General features: G+C 45.8%; 1 protein-coding gene across 1 annotated transcript in view; it reads left to right on the top strand.

Moving 5' to 3' along the window:
• Positions 1-1,512: 1,512 nt before the first annotated feature.
• ZNF532 (zinc finger protein 532) overlaps positions 1,513-26,743 on the top strand; it is a gene marked incomplete at its 3' end in the record, with an annotated part of 38,890 nt that continues 13,659 nt past the window's right edge. The window contains exons 1-4 of the mRNA XM_079548526.1: positions 1,513-1,561; positions 13,073-15,432; positions 20,794-20,975; positions 23,787-23,963. Of these exons, the coding sequence (XP_079404652.1) occupies positions 13,093-15,432; positions 20,794-20,975; positions 23,787-23,963 (2,699 nt within the window). The 5' untranslated portion in view covers positions 1,513-1,561; positions 13,073-13,092. The remainder of the gene's footprint in view (positions 1,562-13,072; positions 15,433-20,793; positions 20,976-23,786; positions 23,964-26,743) is intronic.

Raw genomic sequence — 26,743 nt, 5'->3', positions numbered from 1 at the left:
GCGCCCCCCCCCCCCCCTCCGACTGCCCCCCCCTCCGACTGCCCCCCCCTCCGCCTCCCGCAGAGCCGCTGCCATTATGCTCCGCCGTCTCCCGGCCGGGCCCGGCGGCGGGCGGGCGGCGCTGACCGCGGCCGTGCCCCCCTAAGCCCCGCCGGGCCCGGGCCGCAGCAGGTGTGTGCGCGGGGGGGCGGAGGTCGCATGCGGTCGGGGTCACCTCCTCCTCCTCCTCCTCCTCCTCCTCCCAGCCCGGCGGAGCGCAGCCCGCTCCGCACCGCGCGGCTCCGTCGGCCGCCCGCCCGCATCCCACCTCCCCCCGACTCCGATCAGCACCGCCGCCGCGAGGCCGCGACCCCGTCCGACGCTCCGGAGGGCAGAGGGGCGAGCAGGGCCCGGCTGGGGCGGCGGTGCGGCGGAGGGGGGGGAAGGTGCGCGGGGAGGGGGTCGTCGTGCGGTCCGCGTGCCCGGGGCCGAGGCGGCGGAAGAACGTGGCAGCGTTCCCCAGCGCGGGGTGGGGATGAGGGACGCGGGGAAGGCGCCGGCCCTCGGCGTTCCCGGAGGGGAAGGCGGCGCGGGTCGCGCCCGGCCTCGGCTCTTAGTTACAGGTGCGGCTCGGCGGCGTCGCCGGGTTGGCGGCCGGCCGGAGCACGGAGCGAGGCTCGCGCGGAGACGGGGCCGGGCGCGTAGCGATGGCGGTCGTTGCGCGGAGCCCGGGGTGAGTAGCCGCGGCGGAGCCGCCGCTGCCGCGTGGGACGGCGCGGCTCCGCCGCCGGCCGCGGCCCCGAGGGCCGCACGCAGCGCCGGGGCGGCCGCCATCTTGTCGGGGTGGGCCGCGGCCTCCCGGCTTCGCGGGGCCGCCGGGCGCCTCGAGGAAAGCCGAGCGGCAAAAGGAGGAAAAAAAAAGAAAAAGAAAAGAAAAAAAAAAAAAAAAAAGGCCGTCACGGCAGCCCTGCGGCTCGGAGGGGCCGGGGAGCCGCTCCGCGGGCATCTGTCCGCTGCGGAAATGGAGCTCTCGAGGGGAGGGAGGTGCGTGCGTGGGTGATCCCTGCCACCGGCGCCGGGCGGAGGGAGGGAAGATGCCGCCGAGCGGCCCCAGGTGTGGGGGCGCAGGGCGCGAGGGCGGGGGGGGACGCGGCCGCCCCGGGTGCGGCCGTGGGGCCGCGCTGCGGCCGAGCCTGCCGCAGACGTCCCGCGAGCCTGCCCATCGCCCTGCCTTTGTTAGCCGCGGCCGGGCACGCGGACAGCTTTCGGCCAGGTGGTGGGAGGTAAGTGGGGGGAGAGCGGCGGGGAGGCGGGGGGCACGGAGCGAGGGGCGGCCGGACGGGGTCGGGGCTCGGCGGCCCCGCGAAGGCGAGCGGAGCTCCGCGCCTGACGGGGACGCGTTGGCAGCTCCGGCGGGGTTGCCGTAGCTTTTATGTAGGGTGACCAGAACCGGCTGGAACTGGTTTGAGGCAGATCGGCTCCCGAACACAATGCAGTCAGTGAGCTGCTACAGTGGGATAGCTTCCTCCCTCCATGGCAGCCAAAAGCAGAGGAGCTTGCAGAAAGATACCGTCCCCAAACAGTATGTGAATGCACACTTAGACACACAGCACTGGTATGTGGCTATGTAGTCCTAAAGGGTTCTGTCTGTAAATGTACATATTTGCAGCGGCTGAGACGGCTCGGGCTTTTTCTGCCTTTTTTTATGCTTAAGGAAGGGGCGAGAGCTTGAGATTTACGGCCCTTGTTAAAATAGTTTTGCTTTGCAAGGGTGGGACACTGGTTGTGCAGTCTGTTTTAAAACTGAACCGAATAAAACGGATGGAATGATTTGTAATTGTAGCCGTGCTTGCGACTGAAGAATGCTGCTTTGCATGCCGTGTTATTTGCAGGGCACTGTCGTGTGGTTTTCTTCTGGAGGGGATGTTGGGGAGGGGGTCTGAAAGGCCAAAAGGAAGCGATGTTGTTGTGGAATCGTGTGTGAAGCATTGCAAAGATGCTGCAAGGCGTACTCATTTCTCCTTTTTTCTTTTCCTCCTCGTAGGCCTATTGACTGGGGCTGCCTGTAACCCTTTCGTATTCGCAGAGGTGATCCATCTGAGGCAGTAACTGAGCCTGGCAGAAAAGCCTCCCAGAGGTCAAGGTTCACAGAGGTGAGGCGGGTGTGTGAGTGTGACAGTGGTGTGTGTGCGTGGAAGGCAAACCCGGCTCCTGGCGGCACGCTTGGCACGTTAGCGAGAGCGACGGCGGCGTCTGAGCGTGTTGGTGAAGAATTGCTATGAACCTCCAGGTTTAATAGGATTAAGGCTATTGTTTGTAAAGGCGTGCTGATACCTGCTCTGAACGCGGCCGTTTCGATATCTCACACCCGGATGCGCGCTTTTTCGCAATGCTGCGATAAAGGATAGGCCTCTGAGTGGCAATCGTAAATTGCGGACCACATGGCAGCGAACTGTTGGAGCTGTGTTACAGCAGTGACCGTCCAGAATTTGCTGTCTGGTTGGGCAAAGGTGGCTTGTTTGGCCGTATGTGAGTAACCCGACGTTTGTTTCTGAATTCAGGTCTTCTGTCTTAAACCTGTGCTTAATGTATCCTACGTAGGAAAACGTGCAGAATAAGGATGGTGTTGCTTAGGCTGCTGTAACCCAGGGAGAATTGTGCGGCAGCCAAGAGGAGAGATGCGTTTCAGAGGTCTGATGGAGCTCCAGTGGATTATTATTTGCATGAATTATAATTTTGTGCAGTAATGAAATAAGAATAGGAAAGCAGACGAGCGGTGATTCGGCTCCTGAGCGATGGCCACTTTTAACTCAGAGCAGTGGGTAGTGGATGGGATTCTTTTTTTTTTTCTCATGTGAAAAATACATGTGTTCTTAGATGTGAGCTGGTATTCGCATCTTGTAGAGAAAGCTGGAGGAGTCAGAGGGAGAGAGGGAGAGGCAAGGAAGCAGTAATGAATGTAGCAAAGGGAAGAACAAAGGCTGTTAGAGCTTGCACATTGGAACACTGAACGTTTTGCCTTGGGGATTCTTTTGCCAGAACAGTTCCTTTAACAGGAAATCAGCAACTCTAGAATCTTACGCGGTGTGATTTTCAAAAACAAAACCTGGCCAGTCTTGGCTGTGTTAGCTGGTTTGGTAATCTGCAATCTAGATAAATATGGAGGCAAAATGGTGAAAACGTTCTGTTCTGGCGTGAAATGAGGGTCCTCCCCTCTGCGCTCAGCAGAGTAAAGTAGACAGTCTTGAAAGCCCTGAAAGACTGTGGGATTCGGGTAAGTTTTATGGTGGCTGATGGTAGACAGGGCTCCTGCATCGCATCAGTGTGACATGTACAAGGGAGCCTTTTTACTTCCGACTGCAGCAGGTTACATAAGGTACTTAGGTATTAATTGTAGGAAAGTGAAAATAGCATGCCAGTGTTGCGCTTGGGATTGTGTTTCCGTGGGTTTTAATGCAGCTGCAGTGTATTGTTTCTCAGAATCAATAGGGCAGTAGGTAGCGAAATGCCTAACGTCACTACGCCGGTCTCTTTCCATCTTTTCTGTGATTTGGATGCAGAGGTTCTATATTTCGTCAGGCATCCGTAGCAAAATTACGCTTCACAAGCGTGAGAAGTTTTCATTGCTTGATAGGAACTGTGCCCATCACTACTGTTAATGCATGCTCTTTTCCAAGGGCCAGCTAAAATGTGTGTAACAATGTGAGAGCACCTTTCGGGTGTTTTTTTTTTTCCTCTCAACCAGAATAGTGAAGTGCTTCAAGCTTTAATGTGCTTGAATGGCCGCGAAAATCAGCACATCTGTTTTATTTGGGTTTTTGAACCAGCTCTGTGCGGGGAATTTTTATTTTTAGCAAAGGAAGTTTTGAATTTGCAGGGCTTTTTTGTGGGCTGTGACATAAGAAACCTGAATCGATGCGGGAGCCTGCAGCGTTCTTGGTGAGTTGGTGGGTTTGGGGTTTTTTCTTTTTTTTTTCTTTTTTTTTTAAGAATTGGAAGATTTGTTCGTGCTTTTCACTGGGTACTTTTGCACGCAGGCCAGCTTCCCTGCAGAAAATGCTGCTGAATGTGTGGGGGTTGGTCCTCTCTCTGAGCAATCATGAGCTCATCTTCCATTGAGGCTTGCCTTGGGTGTCGGATCCTGAGGGTGGGGGAAGTGATTTACCAAGTCTCCTTTCAATTAACCTACTAATTTTTATTCTTCTTCAAAATAATAACAGGAAATAAAATGCAGTATTGTATGCTTAAATTAAGCATTTGTATGCTTAAAATGCTTTGCCTTTCACAGGCCTGCCCATTGCTAGCGTTGCCCCTGCAGGCCGTGCCTGGCCTGGGGCTCTCACGGAGGCTGTCTGGAGCAGAGTCGTGCTGTAATCCAAAGAGAGCTGCCATCCATTTGAAAAAACTATGGGAAATGGGTAGGAAGCAAGGGCCGTTCAGCGTGTGGTTCACAGTCGCACTGAGTGCTGTGATGTAGCTGCAGCACTCGGGAGGCCGGGTTGATGGTTGGGCTTGGCAGTCTTGGAAGGTTTTCCAGCTTGGATAATTCTGTGGTTCTGAACTGGAAATCTTAACGTTCACGTTGTTGTTGTACGTGCAAATTACTGATGTCGCTGTGCTGGTTCGGTACCGAATCAAACTATGGTAGAATAGCATGCAAAAGAACAGTGTGGGGGCTTAGCAGCTTTTCGTTAAGTCATCTTTTATAAGAAATTCAGGAAGCTACAAGGCCCGCATTTTGGCTTGATGTATTGTATTAATGGCAGAGAAAAGTTCATTTTCTATGGTTTTTCCTCCTCCAGACATGCAGGTTTGTTTAAAGCAACTTTGTTGTTCAGCTTGCATGAAAAGACATGTGGTCAGATGTGAACTGGTGCTGCCTGCTGTGGACGCATTTTCTGTCTACTCTTCAAATTTCACAATTTCCTTTAAAAAAAAAAAGATTGAATGTGCGTTTCTCCTGTTACACATCTTATGTTTACAGGTTATGCCTGAGGTTTGTAAACTTGAAGCCTGAACTGGCTCTGTTGTTGCTAAGCAAGGCTTCTGTAGCCAGTGCTGGGCTCTGCTTGAAACAACATGCTTGCAGCTGTTCTTGGGCTTGGGGGTAGAAATGGAGGGGAGCATGGACATTTTTCACATCTGTTTTGTGTAGGACCTGACTGCATGCAGCTAGTTTTAGTCTCTCAAAATTAAAGAGAACCTATATGTATCCAGTTGTGCCGCCTGCTTTTGTCTGTATGTTTTTGTCACTGTGTGGTGAAATCTACATTTGTCTAAGTTGGTAGAGGTAACTTTAGCTGAAAACGCAAAAACTTCATTCACTAATTCTGCCGTAGCAAAGTTGTGTCTTTGGCCAGTGGACGCACATGCTTGGGTGGTTGCATTTCACAAGGGAAGAGCAGCTCGCTCCATGCAGTGCCAGCCTTCTAAATCACAGTTCCAGGATGTTCTACCTGATGGTGGTAGGAGCTGGGACTGTGCTCCGGGTGCAAGGTTTGTGGGCAGTGTCTCAGTGAGCGTCCATTTGACGGAGCGCTCTGAGCAGCATTCGGGTGCTGTAACTGTGAGTGAGTATAGGTAGGTCTGAATGCTAATGACTGGTTTTAAACTTCTCTCTGTTGAAGTGGTCAGGCACTTGAGCCTGTTGCCCTGAGAGGTTTTGGAGTGTCCATCTTTAGGGATGCTCACAACCCGACTGGATGATGTCCCAAGCGTCCTGCTGGGGTTGACTTTGCTTTGAGCGGAGATGATGCAGTTCAACTTTAGTTATGATTCAGTGAAATGGCTGTTTTTTAAGCTAGTGAAGAATAAATCTTGAAATTCTTATGGAACAATTGATGGCAACATTGCTGCATTGAGTGGCAAAAAACCTAGAAATTTTAGCATTTGAAATATTCTGGTAATGCTTTCCTTTGTAAGGCTTTTTTGAAGAGGAGGGAGGGATAAAATTGGTAGGAGGTTCTCCTAGAAACCCAGAAATACAAATTCAGATTTCTCTGACTTGTTAAAGTTTGTAAGTGGAGGCAAATCTGATTCTCTTTTAGTTAAGGGGACTCCTCTGTATATGTTGAAATAGCACAGTGCTTGATACAAATTCTTACTGGAAAACACACCAATATTTCAGATAGATTCGTAAAAAACTAAGAGCTGGCACAGCAGCTGCCTGTAAGGAAAGTTACATTTCTGGAAGCAAGAATTGATTTCTGTGGCAGTAACAAGTCGTGGGAACCTCGATAAGCCAGAAGGCCTGCATTGTGTGTGAATATGATCAGCACTGCTGATTGTGGTTTGAGTGGCCCCTTGCACATCCTACTTGCCTGCTGAGTATTTCAAACCACACTGAGTCATGATTTGAGATGTGGTTCTCATTTCCTGACAGAGTTTTGCTGGTTGAGCTAGCGTGTTGCTTTTGTCTCTCCTTAGCTTTCAGAGTAAATAATAGAAAATGTTGGTTCGTCATCATTGCTCTTGTATGTTGCGTAACTGATGAGCTGCTTACAGGCTGTGTGTCAGGCTGACATGTGCCTCGGCTTAGGAGATATTGCTGTAACTCTTACTGAATCACTTAAGTCTTCTCTACATGATGAAATCTCTTGGCATAACAATAGAGAAATAAAAAATACGTGTTTTCATGCTGGTTCTGCTCATCTGGCTGTTGACACCAAAAAGCACCTTTGAATTTCAGCAGCAGTTTGTGGGCGGCTCGGCCTTCTTGTGGAGAACAATGTGCCCCATCTGCAGCTGTCCTACAGCCCAAGGATCCACCATACTTAGAAAATGGGAACAGATGTTATCTTCTATGTGCATTTTTCTCCTTTGGCAGAGGGGAAAGGTAGGCCGGTTTGCTGTGTATGGAATGTGGCACCTGGAACCAGCTCAGATACAGGGCCTGGCAAAAATGCCTTGCAGTAAAGCAAAACTGCCTACCATCCTTCAGAAGCACTGTTTGCTTCTAAGCTCTGGTGTTTCTCCGGTTGCTGTTTATGCCGTCAGGGATCTGAGCCTTTTTCACACCTGCACAAAGCATCACTGTAAGAAAGCTGTGCTTTGGAATGGTCTCTTCAGTCTGTAGCAGAGGCTCCCAGGTGCATGCACGCCCCTTTGCATATGCTCTCCCCTTTTTCTGGAATATGCCTTTGAAAACCTTTGAGAGCATCTTTGGGTTTTGCATCTTACCAGCTGGGATGTGAAGGCCGAGCGTGCTTGCAGGAATGTAACTGTTTCTCATCACATTCCTCTCCTGCTTGCTTACTGTCTTGTACCGTGAGAGTTCTCACGGGCGGGTTCTTGTTTTGACATAATTGCCCAGTGAACGCTCCCCAGGAATGTGTTATCAGATCAGCTGCAGAGAAGCAGTGCCTTCCTTGGCTGACACCTGGGCTGTGTTCTTCTGCTGCTCATGGAAGTCCTTATCCAGGAGATAAAGAAAGAAAAATGTATGCAGTCACAGCAACTTGCTTTGAACAGAAAATCGTCTTGCTTTCTCCTCCAGCAGTTAATTCAAACCCTGAGTGTCAGTAACGTGCTGATGCATGCAAAGGCATGGGCTTTACCCCTGAGGAGATGAACAGAAGCCACAAAGTAGGGATATTCTTGCCTGTCCCAGAGCCTGTGATCTTTAGGTCTTTGGGCTCACTGGTGGTCTTAGCAGAAGTCCAGTCATGCACCATGAAAAAATGGAAGCCTTGTTCCTCACAGCACTGCAGCTCTCTGTTGTACAATTCCTGTCAGCCGTATTCGCTTCAATCACTGAATAATCTGGAAGGTAATGCTTGAATTTTCCAATAGCTTTTTTGTTCTTGTTTTATTGTATAACGTAACTCGTATCTTTTGACAGAAGTGACAGAAGTTTTTTCCACAGTGTTCTCTTGGTAGATACCAACTGACAGTCGAGAGGCAGGCAGTAAAAGGAGCATCACAAAGTGAGACCGCCATCATCTGGATGTGAGATGGCACTTTGGGCAGAGCCACCCATCTAAGAACCAACTCCGTATCGGTACCTCCAAAATTAGGGATGCTTAATTTGAATTATAATCTGTCCAGTGTATTTCATATATATATATGTGTAGTATACACTTCAAGTTGTCAGTCCAGTGTTTTGAAGTGAATTTTGCTGTTCTATTACTTAGAAATTAAAAATGAAAAAGTGTGTGTTCCAGACAGCGGTGTTTGGGGAGGTGGGGGTCCTGCAGGTTGTTAATTGCAGTGTCTTTTGTTTGTCAGGTCTGAGGAATGCTTGGTTGCACACATTTTGGACCGTTTCTTTGTTTAATTCTGGAGAGCTGCATTTGTGAGGAGCACTTGAAAGTCATTACCACTAAAACTGGTAATTTTGACGGCAGCCTCCCGATGGGATTTGTGGTTTTTTTTAACTGGCTTGTATATCTCTTAGCCGTGTTGGGTTTTACTCTCAGCACTTCTCAGAGAAAGCAGTTCTCAAAGAAATTCCAGTTCCTGGAAAATCACAGTTCCAAGGCAGTCAGGACCTTGCCTCGCGTTCTGTTTGCAGCGCTGTCAGGCTTCGTGTTGGGCACAGCAGGAGCAGGTCAGCAACTTGTGCAGCAGCCAAGGCCTCGGTTGGTTTCAGTCTTGGGTAGAAGGCAGAGTTTTGTCTGTAAGAGAAAAGGCTGGGGAAAGGTGTTTGGGAGGAAAGGGAACAGTGTGGCTTTGGAACCCTGACAGTTGTGATGAAAACTAGCTTAATACACTGGAAGTTACACCGATAGTCCAGAATAGCAAGTTAGAGAGAAATAAAATGTGAAGGTTACAGCTCACCAGACTCACCGGGTGATTTCTCCTTTCTTGTTTGATTTGGATTGCTGTAGAGGCTTGCAGAATGGGAGAGGTTCTCTGTGAAGGCAGCAGCAGTTCAGGTGCCCCATGTAGAAGAAAGCACTCTGTTCTCTGTTCTGTGTACTCCGGGAGAGCGCAGGAGTTGATCTGTGTGTACCTGGGAGATACCTGCAGCTTCGGGCACTGTGCTCTTTGGATATGCTTAAGGTGTCAGCTTAAAGCTGAAGACCTCTGCATTCTTCTGGGATACTTTTCCATTTTGGAATTAACCTTAAGGAAGTATCTTAGTAAAGAACAAACGTGTCTCTTCTCTGCTATGTAGTTCTGCTCTTAAAGATAACCTGATTCAGTACAGTTGCCTTTACTTCGCATTGCTGCTGCTAAATGTTAATGACTGCAGCATATGTGATTGGAGGAAGTTTTGCACCAGCGTGTTTAACAGAGAAGCCATCCATGGATGGATGCATGGTGAGAGAGCGCTGTGGTGTATTGAACCATGAAAAACTGTCAGTTGAGGCTTTGTTTGTGTGTTCTGGCTTTGGACTCAAGAACCTTTTCCATGCAGTTCTTACAAGGACTTTCTTTGTAATGTTAATATTATGTGTGTATGTGATTCTTATTGTTTGTAAACAACAAAAAGATTAACACCTTGCAACCGAGGAAATTGTAACCAGAGCACTAAAGTCGTGACTCAGACAAAGTGAAGCATTACATAAATATCACTGTCTTTTTTTAATCAGTCTAGGTATCAGCTTTAGCTCAGCATTGCTCGTCTGTGTGTGTTGTTACCACAGCTCTGATGGTTTGCATGGTAAGTAAAACATAGCAGGAGCAGATATAAGAACACTTCAGACATTCGTATTTCAGATTAGGTTCATGACGGTGCATTCAGTGTGTTTTCTTAATTTGTGCTTCATCTATGCACAAGTTATGCATCCAGTTGGAGGCAAGGGATAGAAGTCAGTCTGGTGGTTCTCAGTGGCCTTCTGCTCTTGTCTGCATTGCTGAACTCTGGGCCGCCTTTCTTTTGGTTTCTGTCGGTTCTCATTTCATACCCTTTGAATTTCCTGCAGTATTTTTCTTTTCTTGTTAATACAGGTCCAGAAGTGAATTAAAAATCCAGTCATGTCTACACCACAGCTGTACTGACTGTCTCTCATTGTGCTGGTGACATGCTGTAGTTATTAGGTAGCTGCCTTTGTCATTGCATGCCTCTCACATGACTCTGAAATCCTCTGGGCAGAGGCTGGACTGAAGTCCAGGCTCCAGCACAGTGGATAAATATGATCACCAAAATCTTTGGTAGAAGAAGGTGGCTGCTGGTGCGTTGTGCACTGAATGCTGTGAGTTAGCTTTTGGTGATGCTGGACAAGGTCTGAGCTGTGCTGACTGCTTTCCTCAGATCTGTCTGTTGGTTTTATCCCAGTTACCGGTTTTAAATGGATGAGGGCCAGAAACTTGCTGTCAAATAGATGGAGGGTTAAATTTTAAAATTAAATAATAATGCCTGGATTACCAGCGTAATGAAACAATCTTACGTCTGATAAATACAGTTTATAACTGTCTGATTTACAAATGCAGTGAAATCTTAATAATGAGCTCTATTTCCAGGAAGAAAGAAATTCTGAGTTAATTAAGGAAGGTGAATTCATTAATTGCAATACTATAGTCATATTTCCTAAAAATCAAATAATGAGTTAATCTCCATAGAATTTGGTGTAATTAAAAGAACTTAGCAAGGCAGCATAACCATTAAACAGACCATGTAAATGATGCTATATTTATTTAAAGCAGCAAATGAAGTGGCAGCGTGTATTGCGGTGTTCTTTCCCTTGACAAATTTTCCCTGATTGCCTTTCTCAGAATCTGTAATAGCTTCCAGTTGGCCAGAGTTGATGAGTAGATGAATTTCACAGGTTTTTCTCATGTGGAGAAATTATGCTCTCCAAATAAGCCACATTTAACTGTGGAACAGAGTACTGTCCATCTTGATAACGATAGCCATAAAAATGTGCTTTTAACCGTAGCATCTGCCTTGTGATTAGTGGTTCTTGATCTTGTTGCAGCTGAATTCGGCAGCCAGCAGGTAGTTTCTGTCTATAAAATATCTCAAGATAAACCATGAGGAGGAAGAGATGATGTGCTGAACTTGTAGGATGCGTTTCTGTTGGCAGGTGTGTTTCAGCAGGAAAGCAAATGGCATCCTGGGCTCCATCAGCAGAGGGGTGGCCAGCAGGGACAGGGAGGTGATTGTCCCCCTCTGCTCTGCTCCTGTGAGGCCCCATCTGCAGTGCTGTGTCCAGGTCTGGAGCCCCCAGCACAAGAAAGACAGGGAGCTGATGGAGAGGGTCCAGAGGAGCCACAGAGATGATCAGGGGACTGGAGCACCTCCCCTGCGAGGACAGGCTGAGGGAGCCGGGCTTGTTCAGCCTGGAGAAAAGAAGGCTGTGGGGTGACCTCATGGCAGCCTTTCAGTACCTAAAGGGAGCCTGCAAACAGGAGGGGAGTCAACTCTTGGAAAGGGGAGATAACTGCAGGACAAGAGGAAATGGCTTGAAGTTGAGGGAGGGAAGATTGGGGGGAAGTTCTTTGCTATGAGAGTGGTGAGGTGCTGGAACAGCTGCCCAGAGAGGCTGTGGATGCCCCGTCCATCCCTGGAGGTGTTCAAGGCCAGGTTGGATGGGGCCCTGGGCAGCCTGGGCTGCTATGAAATGTGGAGGTTGGTGGCCCTGCGTGTGGCAGGGGGTTGGAGCTTCGTGATCCTTGAGGTCCCTTCCAACCCTGGCCATTCTTTTCCAACAGACCATTTGCCATGGGATATAATGTAGTAACTTCTCACATAGCTGAGCTAAGTTGAAAACTTGGAGGCAGTGCTGTTGTTTAATCACGCAGTAGCTCTTTGATGGCCTGTGCTAATCAGTACTGCAGGCAGCATATTGAGCTGTATTGAAAGGATGTTCTTCTGCCTTTCAGTGCTGATACTAAGGCAGGAGGGCAGGCAGGATGCTTCCTAACTGGGCGCTCTCTGACAGTAACACTGGTTTGGTTGAATACCATTTCAGATTGAATGCTGAATTTTGCACGGTCAGTACTGAGCAGCCAAAATCAGCTCTGCCATAACAGTGCATATATACCTGTGCACTGTTCTAAAAGAAAATGGGAAATTGTTTGTGCTTTCCATAAGTGATTTCTTAGATCTGTACAAGTGATTCATTTTGCACAACTTTGCATATTCTTGAAGTGTGTGGAAAAGCAAGTACCATAGTGGGATTTACAATGTGAAAGTATACTCAAAAGTATTGCTTTTCCTTTTTACGCAGCGTTGATAAGGTTTCAGTTCTGAGTTATCTTCTGCATTTTAGAACAAGAGGAAAAAAAAAACAGTATTAGAGGTTAGCAGTGAATGGAAAGAATGGATCTGGAAATTATCTCTGAGGGAAAGAAATAAAACTAAAGATCTGGTGTTGTTCAGCTTAGAAAGAAAACTGAAGGGAGAGAATGGAATTAGCGTAGAGAGCTTTTGCAGAGTGGTTAGGTGAATATAGAGCCACATGTAGTTCGTTCAGGTTGCATCAAGAGACATTCACGTTATGCAGTAGGAAACCCACAGTGGGGAAAATGGTGAATGAATGACTGCAGTAAATCGCATTGGAGGTTGTAGAATGCCAGGTCTTTGAAGTAGGTGAGACACCCGTAGAATGAGTACAAATACAGTAAGTCCTTTGTTGGAGCTGCTGAAGAAACAGCAAGTGGGCATTGGGGAACAAATATTCCATAACTCAGATGAAGTGGTTTAATTTACAGAAAACAGTGCAGTGCTCTTAAACTGCTAGTAGAAACACATTTGCTCTGCTGTCTTCGAGAAGGCTCATCAGGTTGATAGTGCAAATACCAAGGAAGATCTAGACTTAGGGCGATACACACATAACTCCTGATTTTCCTGAAAGCAGTATCTTGCTGTGTTCATGGCATGGGTGGGACAGGGTAGCAGAAAGTGCAAGAAGAACAGTCAGGAATAAAGTCACTTGAAGAGAAGGTATGTCCCTAGAATGAAATCACTAGTGTGCAGTGTATGAACTTGATGGCATTGTAACGTGAACTCCTGGCGCTGTAATTCAGCTGTACATTGTACACTGCACTGGGGTACTGTTTTTAATACGTAATTTCTGAAAATACCACTTGAGAAGTGAAACAGCACCTTTTTTGCATGGCATGTGAGAATGTGTGCTTTCTGTGTCAGAGCATGCTGTCAGAGATTAAAGTACTGAGAGATGAGGACTTTCTGCTTGTTTTGCAGATTTGCCTCCAATCAAATAGATGACCATGGGGGATATGAAGACCCCAGACTTTGACGATCTTCTTGCAGCCTTTGACATCCCAGACATGGTTGACCCAAAAGCAGCTATTGAATCTGGACACGATGACCATGAAAGCCAGATAAAACAAAATGCACACACAGATGAAGATTCTCATACGCCCTCATCGTCTGATGTTGGTGTGAGCGTCATTGTGAAAAATGTGCGCACTATTGATTCTTCTGAAGGAGTAGACAAGGATGGCCACCATTCCACAGGCAATGGCTTGCATAACGGCTTCCTAACATCCTCAGCTCTTGATAGCTACAGTAAAGACGAAGGGAGGCCATTCAAAGACGATGGGTCAGCTTCTGAGACAACACTGAAGGATTCGGCTTTTAACCAGTTCAGTCCAATTTCAAGTGCTGAAGAATTTGATGATGATGAAAAAATTGAGGTAGATGACCCTCCAGACAAAGAAGAGATGCGTGCAAGTTTCAGAACAAATATCTTGACAGGTTCTGTATCTCAGCAGGAATATGACAAACTAAAGGCACTTGGGGGAGAGAATTTGATTAAATCTAGTATCTCAGTGTCAAGTAGTATAGATAAAAATAAAGTTTCTAAGCAGGAGACAGAGACAAACTCTGTGAATTTAAGTATTTATGAGCCTTTCAAAGCTCGCAAAGCAGAGGACAAACTGCTGAAAGACAGTTCTGAGAAGCTTCTTGACAACAGAGTACTTGATGGAAAACTGAGTGCTGAAAAAAGTGAAACAAATTTTGCCAGCATTTCTCAGTCCAAAGCAAAGTCATCAGCAAAGCTTTCTTCGTGCATTGCTGCAATTGCAGCACTGAGTGCTAAAAAGGCAGCTACAGATAGCAGTAAGGATTTACAGTCCAATTCTGGGGAGTCTTCTCCTTTACCAAAAGATATGAGTGAAAGTCCCCGGACTACTGAGAAATCACCTGAGCCTCAGAGTCTTATTGATGGTGCTAAAAAGCCATCTCTTAAACCGCCTGATAGTCCCAGAAGTGTATCAAGTGAAAACAGTAGCAAAGGGTCTCCGTCTTCTCCTGCAGGGTCCACACCAGCAATTCCTAAGGTTCGCATAAAAACCATCAAGACTTCCTCCGGGGAGATCAAGAGAACTGTTACTCGAGTGCTGCCAGAAGTTGATTTGGACTCGAGTAAAAAAACAGAGCAGACTGCTTCTATGGTAACTTCCATGACGTCCCTCCTGTCCTCACCAACTTCTGCTGCTGTTCTTTCCTCTCCTCCTAGAGCTCCTCTCCAGTCCGCGGTCGTTACCAATGCAGTCGCATCTGCAGAACTCGCACCAAAGCAGGTCACTATCAAACCTGTGGCTACTGCCTTCCTCCCAGTTTCAGCAGTGAAAACAGCAGGTTCACAAGTTATTAATTTGAAGCTTGCTAACAATACTACCGTGAAAGCCACTGTAATATCTGCTGCTTCTGTGCAGAGTGCCAGTAGCGCCATTATAAAAGCTGCCAATGCCATACAGCAGCAGACTGTTGTGGTGCCAGCATCAAGCCTTGCGAGTGCTAAACTTGTGCCAAAGACGGTCCATCTTGCCAACCTTAACCTCCTGCCTCAGGGTGCTCAGACCACCTCTGAGCTCCGACAAGTGCTAACGAAACCTCAGCAGCAAATAAAGCAGGCAATAATTTCTGCAGCAGCCTCACAGCCTTCTAAGAAGGTGTCTCGAGTCCAAGTGGTGTCATCTCTACAGAGTTCTGTAGTGGAAGCGTTCAACAAGGTGCTGAGCAGTGTCAACCCTGTCCCGGTTTACATCCCCAACCTCAGTCCCCCTGCCAGTGCTGGAATAACGTTGCCCACACGAGGTTACAAGTGTTTGGAGTGCGGGGACTCCTTTGCTCTGGAGAAGAGCCTGACGCAGCATTACGACAGGAGGAGCGTGCGAATTGAAGTGACGTGTAATCATTGCACAAAGAACTTAGTTTTCTACAACAAATGCAGTCTTCTTTCCCATGCTCGTGGACACAAGGAAAAAGGAGTTGTAATGCAGTGTTCGCACCTGATTTTGAAACCAGTCCCAGCAGATCAAATGATAGCATCTCCTTCGAGCAATACTGCTGCACCCATGCTTCAAAGCCCTGTGGGAGCTGGCTCACACACTGTAACAAAGATACAGTCTGGCATAACGGGAACAGTCATATCAGCCCCAGCAAGTACCCCCATCGTCCCAGCCATGCCACTAGACGAAGATCCATCCAAACTCTGTAGGCATGGTCTAAAGTGTTTGGAGTGCAGTGAAGTTTTCCAAGATGAGACATCTCTTGCCACACATTTCCAGCAGGCTGCAGACACAAGTGGACAAGTAGAGTATCATATGTTTAAATTCCAATGTTTCGCCTATAAGCCTAAGAGGCTTTGGAGATGTTTTTCTTTCATTTAGATGTTAATGGTCTCAACCTCCGTGATTAAAAGCATAAACTAAAACAGAAAACTTGCAAGCACTTTTATAGTGAATGTCAACATTTTAAACTAAGAGTTTATCTTAGAGTTTTTTTAGGCCCTGAAGTCTAATCCAGTGTGTTATTTTCACTAAAATTTAGCATAAGCTTTGTTGCAGCTGAGTATTTAATGGTCTCTAAGATTCTTTTAATGATTATTGCTGTGCTTTGAAATGAGATTGTCCTGTGGAATCCACTTAATTGGCACCCTCATTAGCAGCACACCTATTTAATCTGAGTAGTAATTTTTAAGTGATTCATTCCTGATTTGTCTTTGGTTTTTATTATTTTCATATAGCTCTAGAAGTGAGTTTGGCATTCCTGTGACCTACAGGGGCAAACAACTAATAAATGGCACATTGATTCTGCTGGAAGGATATGCATGCTGGTGTCTTCAGGTCTTTTTTAACCAGAAAGTGGTGTTCACTAGCATGCATTTCTTGCTGTGTGGCCATTTATTCACTTCTTTTGGCTTCCACTTTCTCTTACTGCTGAGTTAAACTTACATTAGCAAAGAATTTCAAAATGGTTTATATGTGGTCTGATCTGAAGGAAGCACATCATTCAATAAAAGCGTGGATCAGTGTGCAGTGTATTTTATAACCCTGTAAGAATTCCCATCGTTAATTAAATGATGGTGTGCCAGTTAAAAGGAATTCTGGTTTATTTCAAAGCATTCAGTTAATCTTGATGCAGCAGCTTGTTGCTGCACGTTGGCAAGGACCTGAAAGGCTCTGTTCCCTGCTCAGACCAATCGAGCCAGGAATGTTCTTGGAATCTCACAGCAGGGTGCAGGATAGGGGTTTGAGTCCTTAAGTTAGGAAGGTAGCTCTTCTGCCCATGCATGTTGATCTTATTTTCCATGATAAGTCCTTCAGTTTCATGTGTTTTGTGGTAAGATCCAGTAGACCTTGAGAAACACGCACCTGCAGCGCGTGGCACTGTGAAAACAAGGAATTAAGGCAGTCTGTAAGCTTAACAAACCGAATGTATGAGACTGACACATCCAGGGGAAATAGGTTGGGAGGACGAGGCAAGAGCAGAATGGAAAAAAGAGCAGCAAAGTTTGAATAATAAACAGTTCTGTACTTTCTGTGGGGCCTGTTTTGGTACAGGGATGCATTTTTGTAGAAACACCTTTGGCCTTTCCCGCTGCCTCTTCCCAGTGGTTTTTTTTTTGCCCCATTGCTGCAGAGGATCAGAGGAAGCTCATGGAGGTACAGGAGATAGAACTGCCCACCAGTTGGTATCTCCTGCTGGAAACTCACTGTCTTACGAGGTCTGAGGTATGAATGAGGCCTTAATTACTGCGTGGTAGGACGTGCATTTCCAGATCTCAGAAGAAAAAAAAAGCACTTTTCTTGTCATTCCACTTTAAAAGAACGCTGTTAATAAACATAGTTCTGAGAGTTTGTCGAACTATCTTCTTAAAAAAATGAATTAAATATTTTTCTTAGTCCTTTTGGTACATCGATCAGCAGTTTTCATTACGTTTTCTAAGCTGTGTCTTGTTGTGAGCTGTGTGGTGCAGCTGTACAGATGCATCGTGGAAGCCATCCAGCTGAAGGGTCGCTTTAATGAGAGCAGTGCCTCCTGCTTTCTTGCCTTTTCATCCCCTCATCAGCTAGCACATGCATCTCTGCAAGAGCAGTGTTTGCTAAAGAAAGTCTTTGTATAGGTTTATTATAAAAAATGTTACCCCTCTAAAAGCTTGAAAAAGAAATGTCCTCATTTCTCTACATGCTTGGCACTGAGTTTTTGTTGTGAAACAGTGATTATTTTGGGGCAGGAAAACAGGAAAGCTAGATGAAGTATTTTTACCTGGGGAGGAAGGAAGATAAAAATAATTGGATTTTGCAGCCCATTGATGAGCTCTTAGTGCCCACCTGCTCTTGAAATGGAAATTGCACACAGATTTGTGTGTTAACACGAGTCTAAGTAGGAAGGAGCTGTTACTTCCTTTTCATCTCTTGTTACAAAGGTAGAATGCTCAGTTCTGAATTAAAAAATAGTAAAACATCCTTTGCAGTTAAAAAATCTTCCCTGTAACGTTCTCCTTCTGTAATCCCTCACTTCTGCTAGTAATCCTGTTGAAAGGAATGAGGCCACTCATTGATGGCTGAGTGAAGCCCTCACCAGCTTACTGAGGCAGCAAGGCAGCAAGCCTGGTCTGATTCATGTTAATGCTCCTCTTATCTTCAGCTGTGAGCATGTTGTTCTTGTGGATGCTGTGTTGCTCATTTGTCTTCAAGAACTCACAGTTCTTGTCTATCTTTATTTTCCAACTCCACAGTTTTTTTCTTCTCACTCCTCTTTTTTTTTTTTTTTCCTGAAGCTTTGATTTCAAAGGCAGGCACGTGATGGTTTTCAGAAACTGTTTTATTTTGGTATGGGTTGCAGTGAGAACTGGAATTTAATGCCACCTTAAGCCCAGAATAAAATGGTAAGCAAAAGTGAATTTCAGAATTTCACAGCAGATTCTTGTACTGTAATCAGTTTCAATTAAAAACGTGTACTTTTCAAACTGTCAAACCAGCAGCCCCAGCAAAAAGCATTGCTGCCATTTTGTGTTGGTCTGAATTACTCCCATGGCAGATGGATCTTGCAGACTGCTTGTTGCAGAATCAGAATCTGGGATAACCTTGTTCAGGAGTGTTGTATGGCTGTGAAATAGTGTAGCATCCAGGTTTCTTTCTGTAGTGTTTTGGAAGGCCTATGAGAACCTTTTATGTAAGGAACTTTGCTTTGTTGCCCAACATTGCACTGCTGCTTATGAATGCCTATATGACAAAAGGTGCCTTTTAGGAATGGTACTGGATCTTAGTAAGTGCAGCAGAAACACATTGAGCCAAAGTTAGTCTGGCTTTGGCCACCTGTGAGCCTGAGCTGAAGACAAAGTTGGCATCCCATGGCAGTTCTGAGCAGTGTCAGAAGCAAGGGTGAGTGGCTCAGACCATGCACTGCTCACTGGGGACAAACACTGGCATTTCAGTGGATGTCTGTTTGTGTTTGAGCACGGTTTCAACCCTCCTGTTTCATGGAGGTTCTAATCAGAGTGATAGCACTGTAATGGCTGCAGATGATCCATCTCAGACAAAGCTTTGTGCAAGGATATCTGCTAATTCCTTAGGCTGATAGCAGTGCTGATATCCAACCTGCATTTGGAGAGTAGCAGATTTTCTTTGGTTAACTTGTTCTGCTTCAAGGTTTTGCATTTTGCCATCTTTCTTTTGTCAGGACACTTGAGAGCTGTGGATGGAGACTGTTCAGACACACATTAGAGTGAACCATACAAAAGAACACGGCTGCTTCAGAGCGTGTGACCTCCAGATATTCCGTGTTAACGTTTCTCCCTAAAATTAATGTTTAAAAAATAATTTACAACCATTTGTATGCAGCTTCAAAAAGGCATTTAGACGAAAAGAAAAAAAAAGTTTGCAGGTTCCAGTACAAAAACACTCTTGTGCTCGTGCTTAGAATATCAGTAGCATTGTCAGTATGTAAAGCGATTAAGAAATTACTTTAGGGTTAAACAGGGTTCTATTTGGAAGAAAAAATAATGGTACAGGTGTGCTTTAGTCATTGCAGTTCGGATCTGTCTTGCTGATTAAATGAGAGCAGGTGACTTTTTTGCTCTAGCAAAGTTGCCAATGCTAATAAGGCAGAACTCCACGAAACTTGTTTGTAGCACAGTGTGATTCCTTCTACAGCAGCAGCTTTGATTCTGCTGCTGTGTGCTCTGACCATCTTTAACAGATTTGAAGGAGGGCCCAAATTGGAAGGAGGGTGTGACTTGGTGAAGCCCCAGGAAGTAACTGTTTTAACGTGAGGAGAAGGATTTTCTTGATCATTCGAAGATTTATTTATCTGTAGATTAGCAAATCGTTTTTAATACAACTCAGGAGATCTTGTTTTGTCTGTAATCTTGCAAAATACACACATCCATCTGCAAGACTGTATGGGTGGCGCTGCTAAAATATGCAAATCCCGTGTTCAAAACTCTCCATGTCATGTAAGAGTCTTAGTTTTGCTTTTAAATCTTCCTAAGTCACTGGTGAAATTCATAATTCCCAAGACATAAGGAATGTTTAAATTCGTAACAAGTTATTTAAAGTCACAAGAAATTATTTGAAGTCTTAAGAAATATTAAACGCTTTACAGAGCGAGGCCTTAGGAAATGAGGTTAAAATCATTGCCTGCGAAGGCTGGTGCTGGTGTTTCTGTTGGAGTCAGTGGAGCAGTGTTTGTGATGAAAGTTAAGCTCCATACAGACTGTCAGACACTGCCTAGAGATGCAGAGGTGCATTGCTGCAGGTGGAACCCGTGGTGCTGCACGTTCTGTTCCTTGTGCCCTCCAGGGATGGAAAGCAGCTGTGAGCAGGAATGAATCCTGCTGACAGCTCCACTGCATGGTTTGTGTTTAACCCCAGGAGTGGCACAAAGCAAAGAATTCCAATGTTTCTGACTTGGCAAATGGTCTACACACTTGCTGAAGATCTTTTAAAGTTATTTCTGTGTGACAAAATGCAAGAAAAGATGTCATATAGGGAGTAAAGCCTGCACTTAGAAAGATGGCCCTTCAGAGACTTTGTGACTTTGTTAAATACCTGTACTTTTAGATGCATGATAGTTGATATTTTACAGTGCAGATGCTGGAGTTTAGCCTCAGAAATGCATTTTGAAATTATCTACAGTCTTTCTGATTGACAATACCCCATTTATTGGCATTGAGGATATTCCCAGTAGAACTCACTGGGAGCAGGGGTCAAAGAAAATGAGGATGATGTACTTGGTGGTGGGTTGTTTTTTTTTTCTCTGTGTTTTCTTGTGTTTTTTTTTTTGTTTGTTTGTTTGTTTGCTTTTTAATTTCTGTGGTTAAAACCATTAGATTTGTTTCCCAAGCTTCACTTGGGGCCCCTTGCACTAGTAAAGTAACCTTGTGAGGCACCTGAATTAAATGTAAGTAAACTACAATACATCTTCTATGCTCAGTGATGAATGAAGGAGCTTTGTTGTGCCAGAATGTCAGTATATGGTGCCAGGAGGGACCACCTGAGCCCTGCAAGGTTGGTCAGTACAGTCTGAATTTTGACCTTGCCTGCTTCTTCTGGCTCACATCACAGTCGTAACGTTTAACCTTTTATTTATATTACAGTGTTTGACACGAGAAATTGTGTATAGCTGAACCCAACCTTTTGTTTCATCTGTTTTGGTTTATCGTTTAGAAGACATGCAATATCTGCCAGATGCTGCTTCCTAACCAGTGCAGTTTTGCATCACACCAGAGAATTCATCAGCATAAATCTCCATACACGTGTCCTGAATGTGGAGCAATCTGCAGATCTGTCCACTTCCAGACTCATGTCACTAAGAACTGCCTGCATTATACTCGAAGAGTTGGTTTTCGGTCAGTATTATGATTATTTTCGTTGTCAATTTATATGTAATTTATGCTTTCAAAAGTAATTTCCCATTTTCATAAGCAGTGTTTGTAGGATGGAGCTTCTTGGGCTTAAGGTTGTCATGGCAACAATTCTATTAGTAGTACAATTTTTTGAGTAAATAGTGCATTAAAACACAGTTTGTTTTGAGCATCCGCTCTTGTATGTTATTAAATCAGAATATTAGCTAATCTCATCCAGCCATAATATGTCAGATTCAGGGCTTCACAGTTTCTAAGGCCTAGAAAATTCAGATGTATTTTCTTAATTTCACGTTCATAACGGGCTTCTTGATTTTTTTTTTTTTCCCAGAACATTGAATTTCAGACTGTTCTTTCTGGTAGAATAATCATTTTCTTATTTTCTACCAGAATTTATTGTCAGGCCGTGGGCGGGCATACTGCACCTGCCTGGGAGCATAGCTAGAGCAGCTTTGTCAAGTCCTTTTTAATCCATTTGCTGTGGGAAGGGAAGATCACTCCGCTTTACACCACTTGCAGATGATGTTTCTCACCCCAGCAGCCTGGCTCTTCTGGTTCCTCATCGTTGCTCTGCAGTTTTCCTTCTGCTCTTTTGTTTTCCTGTAACGGCAGCTCACAGAGTGAACAGGGACCAGAGGTGTTTCGTGGAAGTGCTGAGTTTCAAAGGCCTTGAGAGCTGGGGAAAGCTACTGAAAGCTACAGTGGGGAAATCCGGGAAGGCTGCTGGCTGGCTGGCAGGCAGCACAGCGAGGGATGGAGCAGCCCGCAGTCCTCAGGCATCCCCCATTGCGTGCTGTCTGATCACAGAAGGGCGAGTAGCATCCCACTGGGCAGGCAGCCTCTGCTCCTTGTGGAACCCAGCTCCTTTGCTGGGACATCTTCCACCCAGGAGGGAAGCACTTTGCTTGCATCAGGCCAGCTGCTGTCGGTTCTCAGTCCAAACCCATGGCCCTGACACAGCTCTCAGCTCATGTTTCTTTGGTTTGCTTTGCTCTGGTCTCCCAAGCACAGCAGTCTTTTTTATTACATATTTCTTACATCTGCCTCCTCCACTCTTCTGCTCTTTCCCCTCGCCTGTCTCTTGGCATCACCTTGAGGGACGGCTGGCCTGCACCAGCAGCACCAGGAAATCTCAGAGTCCTTCATGGTGAATCGTGACAACGTAACTGAGAGCTTGTCAAGATTTACCAGTAATATTTCATGTCACACTAAGTCAGAATTTCTTTATTTGAGGACAGCAAACCAAAACTGTCCAGGCAAGGAGAAGCAGTATCCAGGAGAGCATTCCTTGCTGTGCTCCCTGCTGCCAGGGCCTCTCACTGGGGAAACACATTTTCTGTCCTGCATTTCCATAGGAGCTGTGAAGCAGCTGAACATCTCAGCCTTAAGCTGAATTGCATCCTTGCATGCTGAGAATAAAGGTGACCCAGCATTCCAGGAAAGGAAGGTTTGGGCCTTAGGAGCTCTGCTCTACTGTACAACAGCAGATGCTGAGGACTGTTTACAACTTCACATCACTGTAGAAAAACAGGCAGACAGTGGGGCAGAGGGGGATGAGATGGGACCCATCACTGCTGAGGGACACTGCAGCGGGCAGTGGGGACTTGCTTAAAGGAGAGGGTCACGAAGGACAGAGCAGAGCTGGCAGACTGGGAAAGCTCTTTATTAAATGCCCAGGAATTGGAGCCCAAGTGGATGCAAACTGAACTAGTAGTATTAGGAAGGTGTATCGAGTGCTTCCAAAGGAAAGGATGATATTTCATAGCATTTAGAGGTGGGGCATTTGAAAAGAAAAGTATTGAGAGCAGTTTTTTTGCTATTTCCTGCTTTATGGCTATCATCAAAACTGTTGGAAAGTTAGGTCATGTTTACACAAAAATCATACTGCCTGGTGGGTGCAAAAATTATTGTTTTGGCAGTCTTCTAGGTTTAAATTGTAAAACTCTAGCTGCAAAGTACTGACCAGTAAGAAATGGGGTGGTTTGAGGGATGGTGTTGTCTCTGTTTATTGCAGCATACCCTTGGACGTACTGGGTACCACTTTGTCCGCAAGGTGCATGAAACTGAAAGGGGCCACTGTATGTGGGAATGCTCATGTGCTGATTTTAATCCCATTTTTTAATCGTTTTATTTTAGAATAGATGCGGGAAGGTCACAAATTTTCGGCAGTGCAAAAGTATGTTTTTGAAATTCCAATCTGATGCGTTGTTGTGATTGTTGAGATTCAGTTCAGTTGCCCTGAATTTAAATTTACTCTTTTTTTTTATTAAATCCAAGCGTTGATTTAATTATCGGTTCAGAAAATCATTACAGTTATGTCTTCATCAAATCTTAACAAGGGGAATGGTCCACGTGTTTTGCTGCCTGGTTTTCCAATTTGGTGGTAGCGGTGTACCCTGCACAATCCACTGCATGTGAAAAAAAAAAAAATGCCTTTTGTAAAAGCTTTACAGATTCGCCGAGGTTTTAAGCTTTCTTTTTACAATCAGCGGATGCTTCTCTGTTCACCCTTCTGTCTGTCCTGTTGTAATCCCACAAAATGCTCTGAATTCACATCTCTCAGACCTACGGAGTTAAATTTGGGAAACTTTTTTCTCTTTTTTTGATACGCAGATCTCTGCTTATGTTGATTCCTGCTCTGTTGTTTATAGTCCCGAATTGACAGAATGACATAGTTTTATCTGGTTATGGATACATGCTTACCTCTCCCACTTGCTTGAAAACCAGTGTTGATTCGGTGTCTTGCAGTACTGCTTTTTGCTAGGCTGAACTGACTCTTCTCCACTCTTTTTGCAGCTGCGTGCATTGCAATGTTGTGTACTCTGATGTGGCGGCACTCAAGTCTCACATTCAAGGTTCTCATTGTGAAGTCTTTTACAAATGTCCTATCTGTCCCATGGCATTTAAATCTGCTCCCAGCACACATTCCCATGCCTATACACAACACCCGGGTATCAAGATAGGCGAACCAAAGTAAGCAAAATTAATCTTTTACTGTACTTGCCTGCATTTTAATAACTTGTGGAATTGCTTTCTGTCTTGTGCTTACAGCGTTAAGTTCCGTACAACAGTTTGTCATTCGTTGGTAATGTGTGGTGTTCTTGTGATATTTTTATGAGGTTTTAGCTAGGAGTTTGGCAAAAGTTAACTTTCCATTCACAGCAGCAATATGAGTTCTTTAAGCGCAGCGCTAAGGAAAGTATTACAATAAAAGAGGAGAATTGGGTCAGATGTGAGAGAAGTTCTTTACCCAGGGAGTGGTGAGACCCCAGCACTGCCCAGAGGGGGGTGCCCCATCCCTGGAGGTGCTCGAGGCCATGGGCAGGCCCTGGGCAGCCTGAGCTGGTGGGCAGCCAGCCCATGGCAGGGCTTGGAGGGCTGTGAGGTCTTTTCAAACCCAGAAATGCTGTGATCCCGCTGTGAACTGCAGAAGTAATTCAGACTCCTGCTAGTGCGTTGCTGATGCTGGGTTTTTTTAGTCTGGTTATAGGCGTTTTTACTACAAGCTTCGCAAATGTAATTCCAAGGAGAGCTGCTAAGGCTCATCAGCACTTCTGTAGTGGTTTTACAACATCTGGTTGAGAAGTTCAGATTATTTTCTATCATGCTTACAGGCAGCAGTTTTGTAGGTGGATTCGGAAGGTTGGTTCCTTCAGTGCCAGCAGTGCTCAGGGGTTGGGGTGTATGCTGGTGGGGTTACCTCCAGGCAGCAGAGCTGCAGGGTTCCTCAGGGCAGGCGGAGCTGCTGGCCATGCAGTGCTTTCCTTGAGCTGTCAATGCTTCAGGCAAGCTGCAAGCACTGAGTTTTAGCTCTGCTATGGCTGTCCTGTCTGTCAAGCCCAAGCTGATAGGTGAGAGCTGCTGGCTGTGCGCCTTGTGCAGAGTCGCCCTCCAGTTCGGAATAAAAACGTGCCTAGAGCTGTACTGTGTAAGCTTTTTGTGACACGTGAGCTTTCTTTTCTGCATTAAAGCTGAACTCTTTCCGTTCTGCAGCTGGGAAGGTTGCACATCGCATCAGTGAGTGCTTTACTGAAGGCAGCCAGGGGCATAATTAGGAAGTGAGAATCGGATCTCAGTTGTACAGATGTTGCATCTTCAGTTGGTGGGAGCTGCAGGTGCAGCATGCCTGAAATTCAGACTCTGTGCTGTACTGACCTCAGCTCCGTGCTTGCAGTCACAGCCCGTCTTCTGCCTGCCTCTTCTGGTATGAGTGCTGTGCTGAGAGTGAATGCCCCGCTGTGTAACTCCATCCTGTTTCTCTGAGGGACGTAGAGCACACTGTGAGCACTGCAGAACCTTGTCACAAACAGCAGGCTCAGGAAAATAGAAAGCAGGTGGGAGAAACAGTGCATTGTGCATTGTAATAATGGGATTTCACAGGAATTCTCCTTTTCCTCCTAGCCTATGAGAAGGGGGTATTTTTATTTATTTGGCAAAAGAGCGCAAAATTTCTGCATCTGACACTAAATTAAGACAGTTGCACCAGTGGCAAGTGACACCTTGTTTTAACTCGAGGGAATATCTTCAGGGAGAGGCTCTGAAATACCAGCACTTAACCTAAAACTTGTTTGGGATTCTCTTGATTTCCAGATTAGAGAGCACAAAAGGGCTGAGATCCCCAGCAGAGTGAGATATTCCCTGGGTGAAAAGTACAGAAGGTTTTCTGACCTGTGCTCAGACCTTTTGAGCTGCTTCTCATAAATCTGGTGAATTAAGTATTTTGAATTAAGTTTCCTTTCCATGTGAAAGTGGTGTTGTCCTGAAATCAGCCAATTTTATCGTGGTGCTGTCGGGCTTTCCCAGTCCCTGCAGTGTCTGGAGTTCCATGCTCCATCATTGTAGGTGTCTGTAGGAGTGCAATGTCACCTCTGGGCTCAGGATGCCCATGTTGATTACTGCCTGACCTTAATAAGGTCTTGTCTTGCCTATTGCAACCTGTGGTTTTCCTCAGGATTAACTAAAAGTATTTGTGTTGCTCACTGTCAGTTGAAAAGGGGAGCTATTAAGTTAATTGGCTCCTGAGGATAGCTCTTGACCAAGTGACACCAAGCATTCCTTGCACAAATTCCCATTCATCTGTAGTGTTGAGTGCTGTATAAGAAGAAATACATCCACGTTTGATGAATATGCCGTATTTATAAAAAAAAAAAGTCCATCTGCAGTGATTCTCAAATGGTTGAAATTTTAATATAGAGCATTTAATAGAAAGCACGGAATGGCTTTCAGCTTTCAGCCCTGACAGCTCTCTCTCGTAGCCCCTGAGATGCTTTTACGTGCTGCCAAAGATTACACGTGGTTTTATTTTTTCAGTAGACTGAGAGCAGCATTCAGGTGTTTTCCATGGCTGATCTCTTTTTGAATACTGAAAGAACTCTTGCTTATGAAGCCAGATCATGAACGTATCCTGCACTTCTGGTACAAAGTGCAGTACAGGTCCCACAGGTACTGTTTTTTTTTAGCGAGGGAAAGGGACAAGTTGACAGGCATGTCAGATCGTTTATCAGATGGACGTTCTGCTGTTTGCAGCAGCCGTGTCGGTACGTGCTGTGTGGCTCAAGGCCGCGGTCATTCAGGGCTGTGCAGCAGCAGCTCAGTTGCCCCAGGTGTTTGCAGGCTGGTGAGCAGTCAGCTCTGACACTGCTGGCAGAGATGCAGACAGCACTGTAAGAGACAGCTCCTAAGGGTCAGAAGGAAAGTGTCTGACATCCCAGACTTAGGCAGTGTGTGCAGTTGGTACCAGCTCTGTGCATGTT

This window comes from Tetrao urogallus, assembly GCF_951394365.1.
Source record: "Tetrao urogallus genome assembly, chromosome: Z".
Classification (NCBI taxonomy): Eukaryota; Metazoa; Chordata; class Aves; order Galliformes; family Phasianidae; genus Tetrao; species Tetrao urogallus.
Note: the sequence above shows the minus strand (reverse complement) of the source record. Positions and strands in the feature narration are given on the sequence as shown.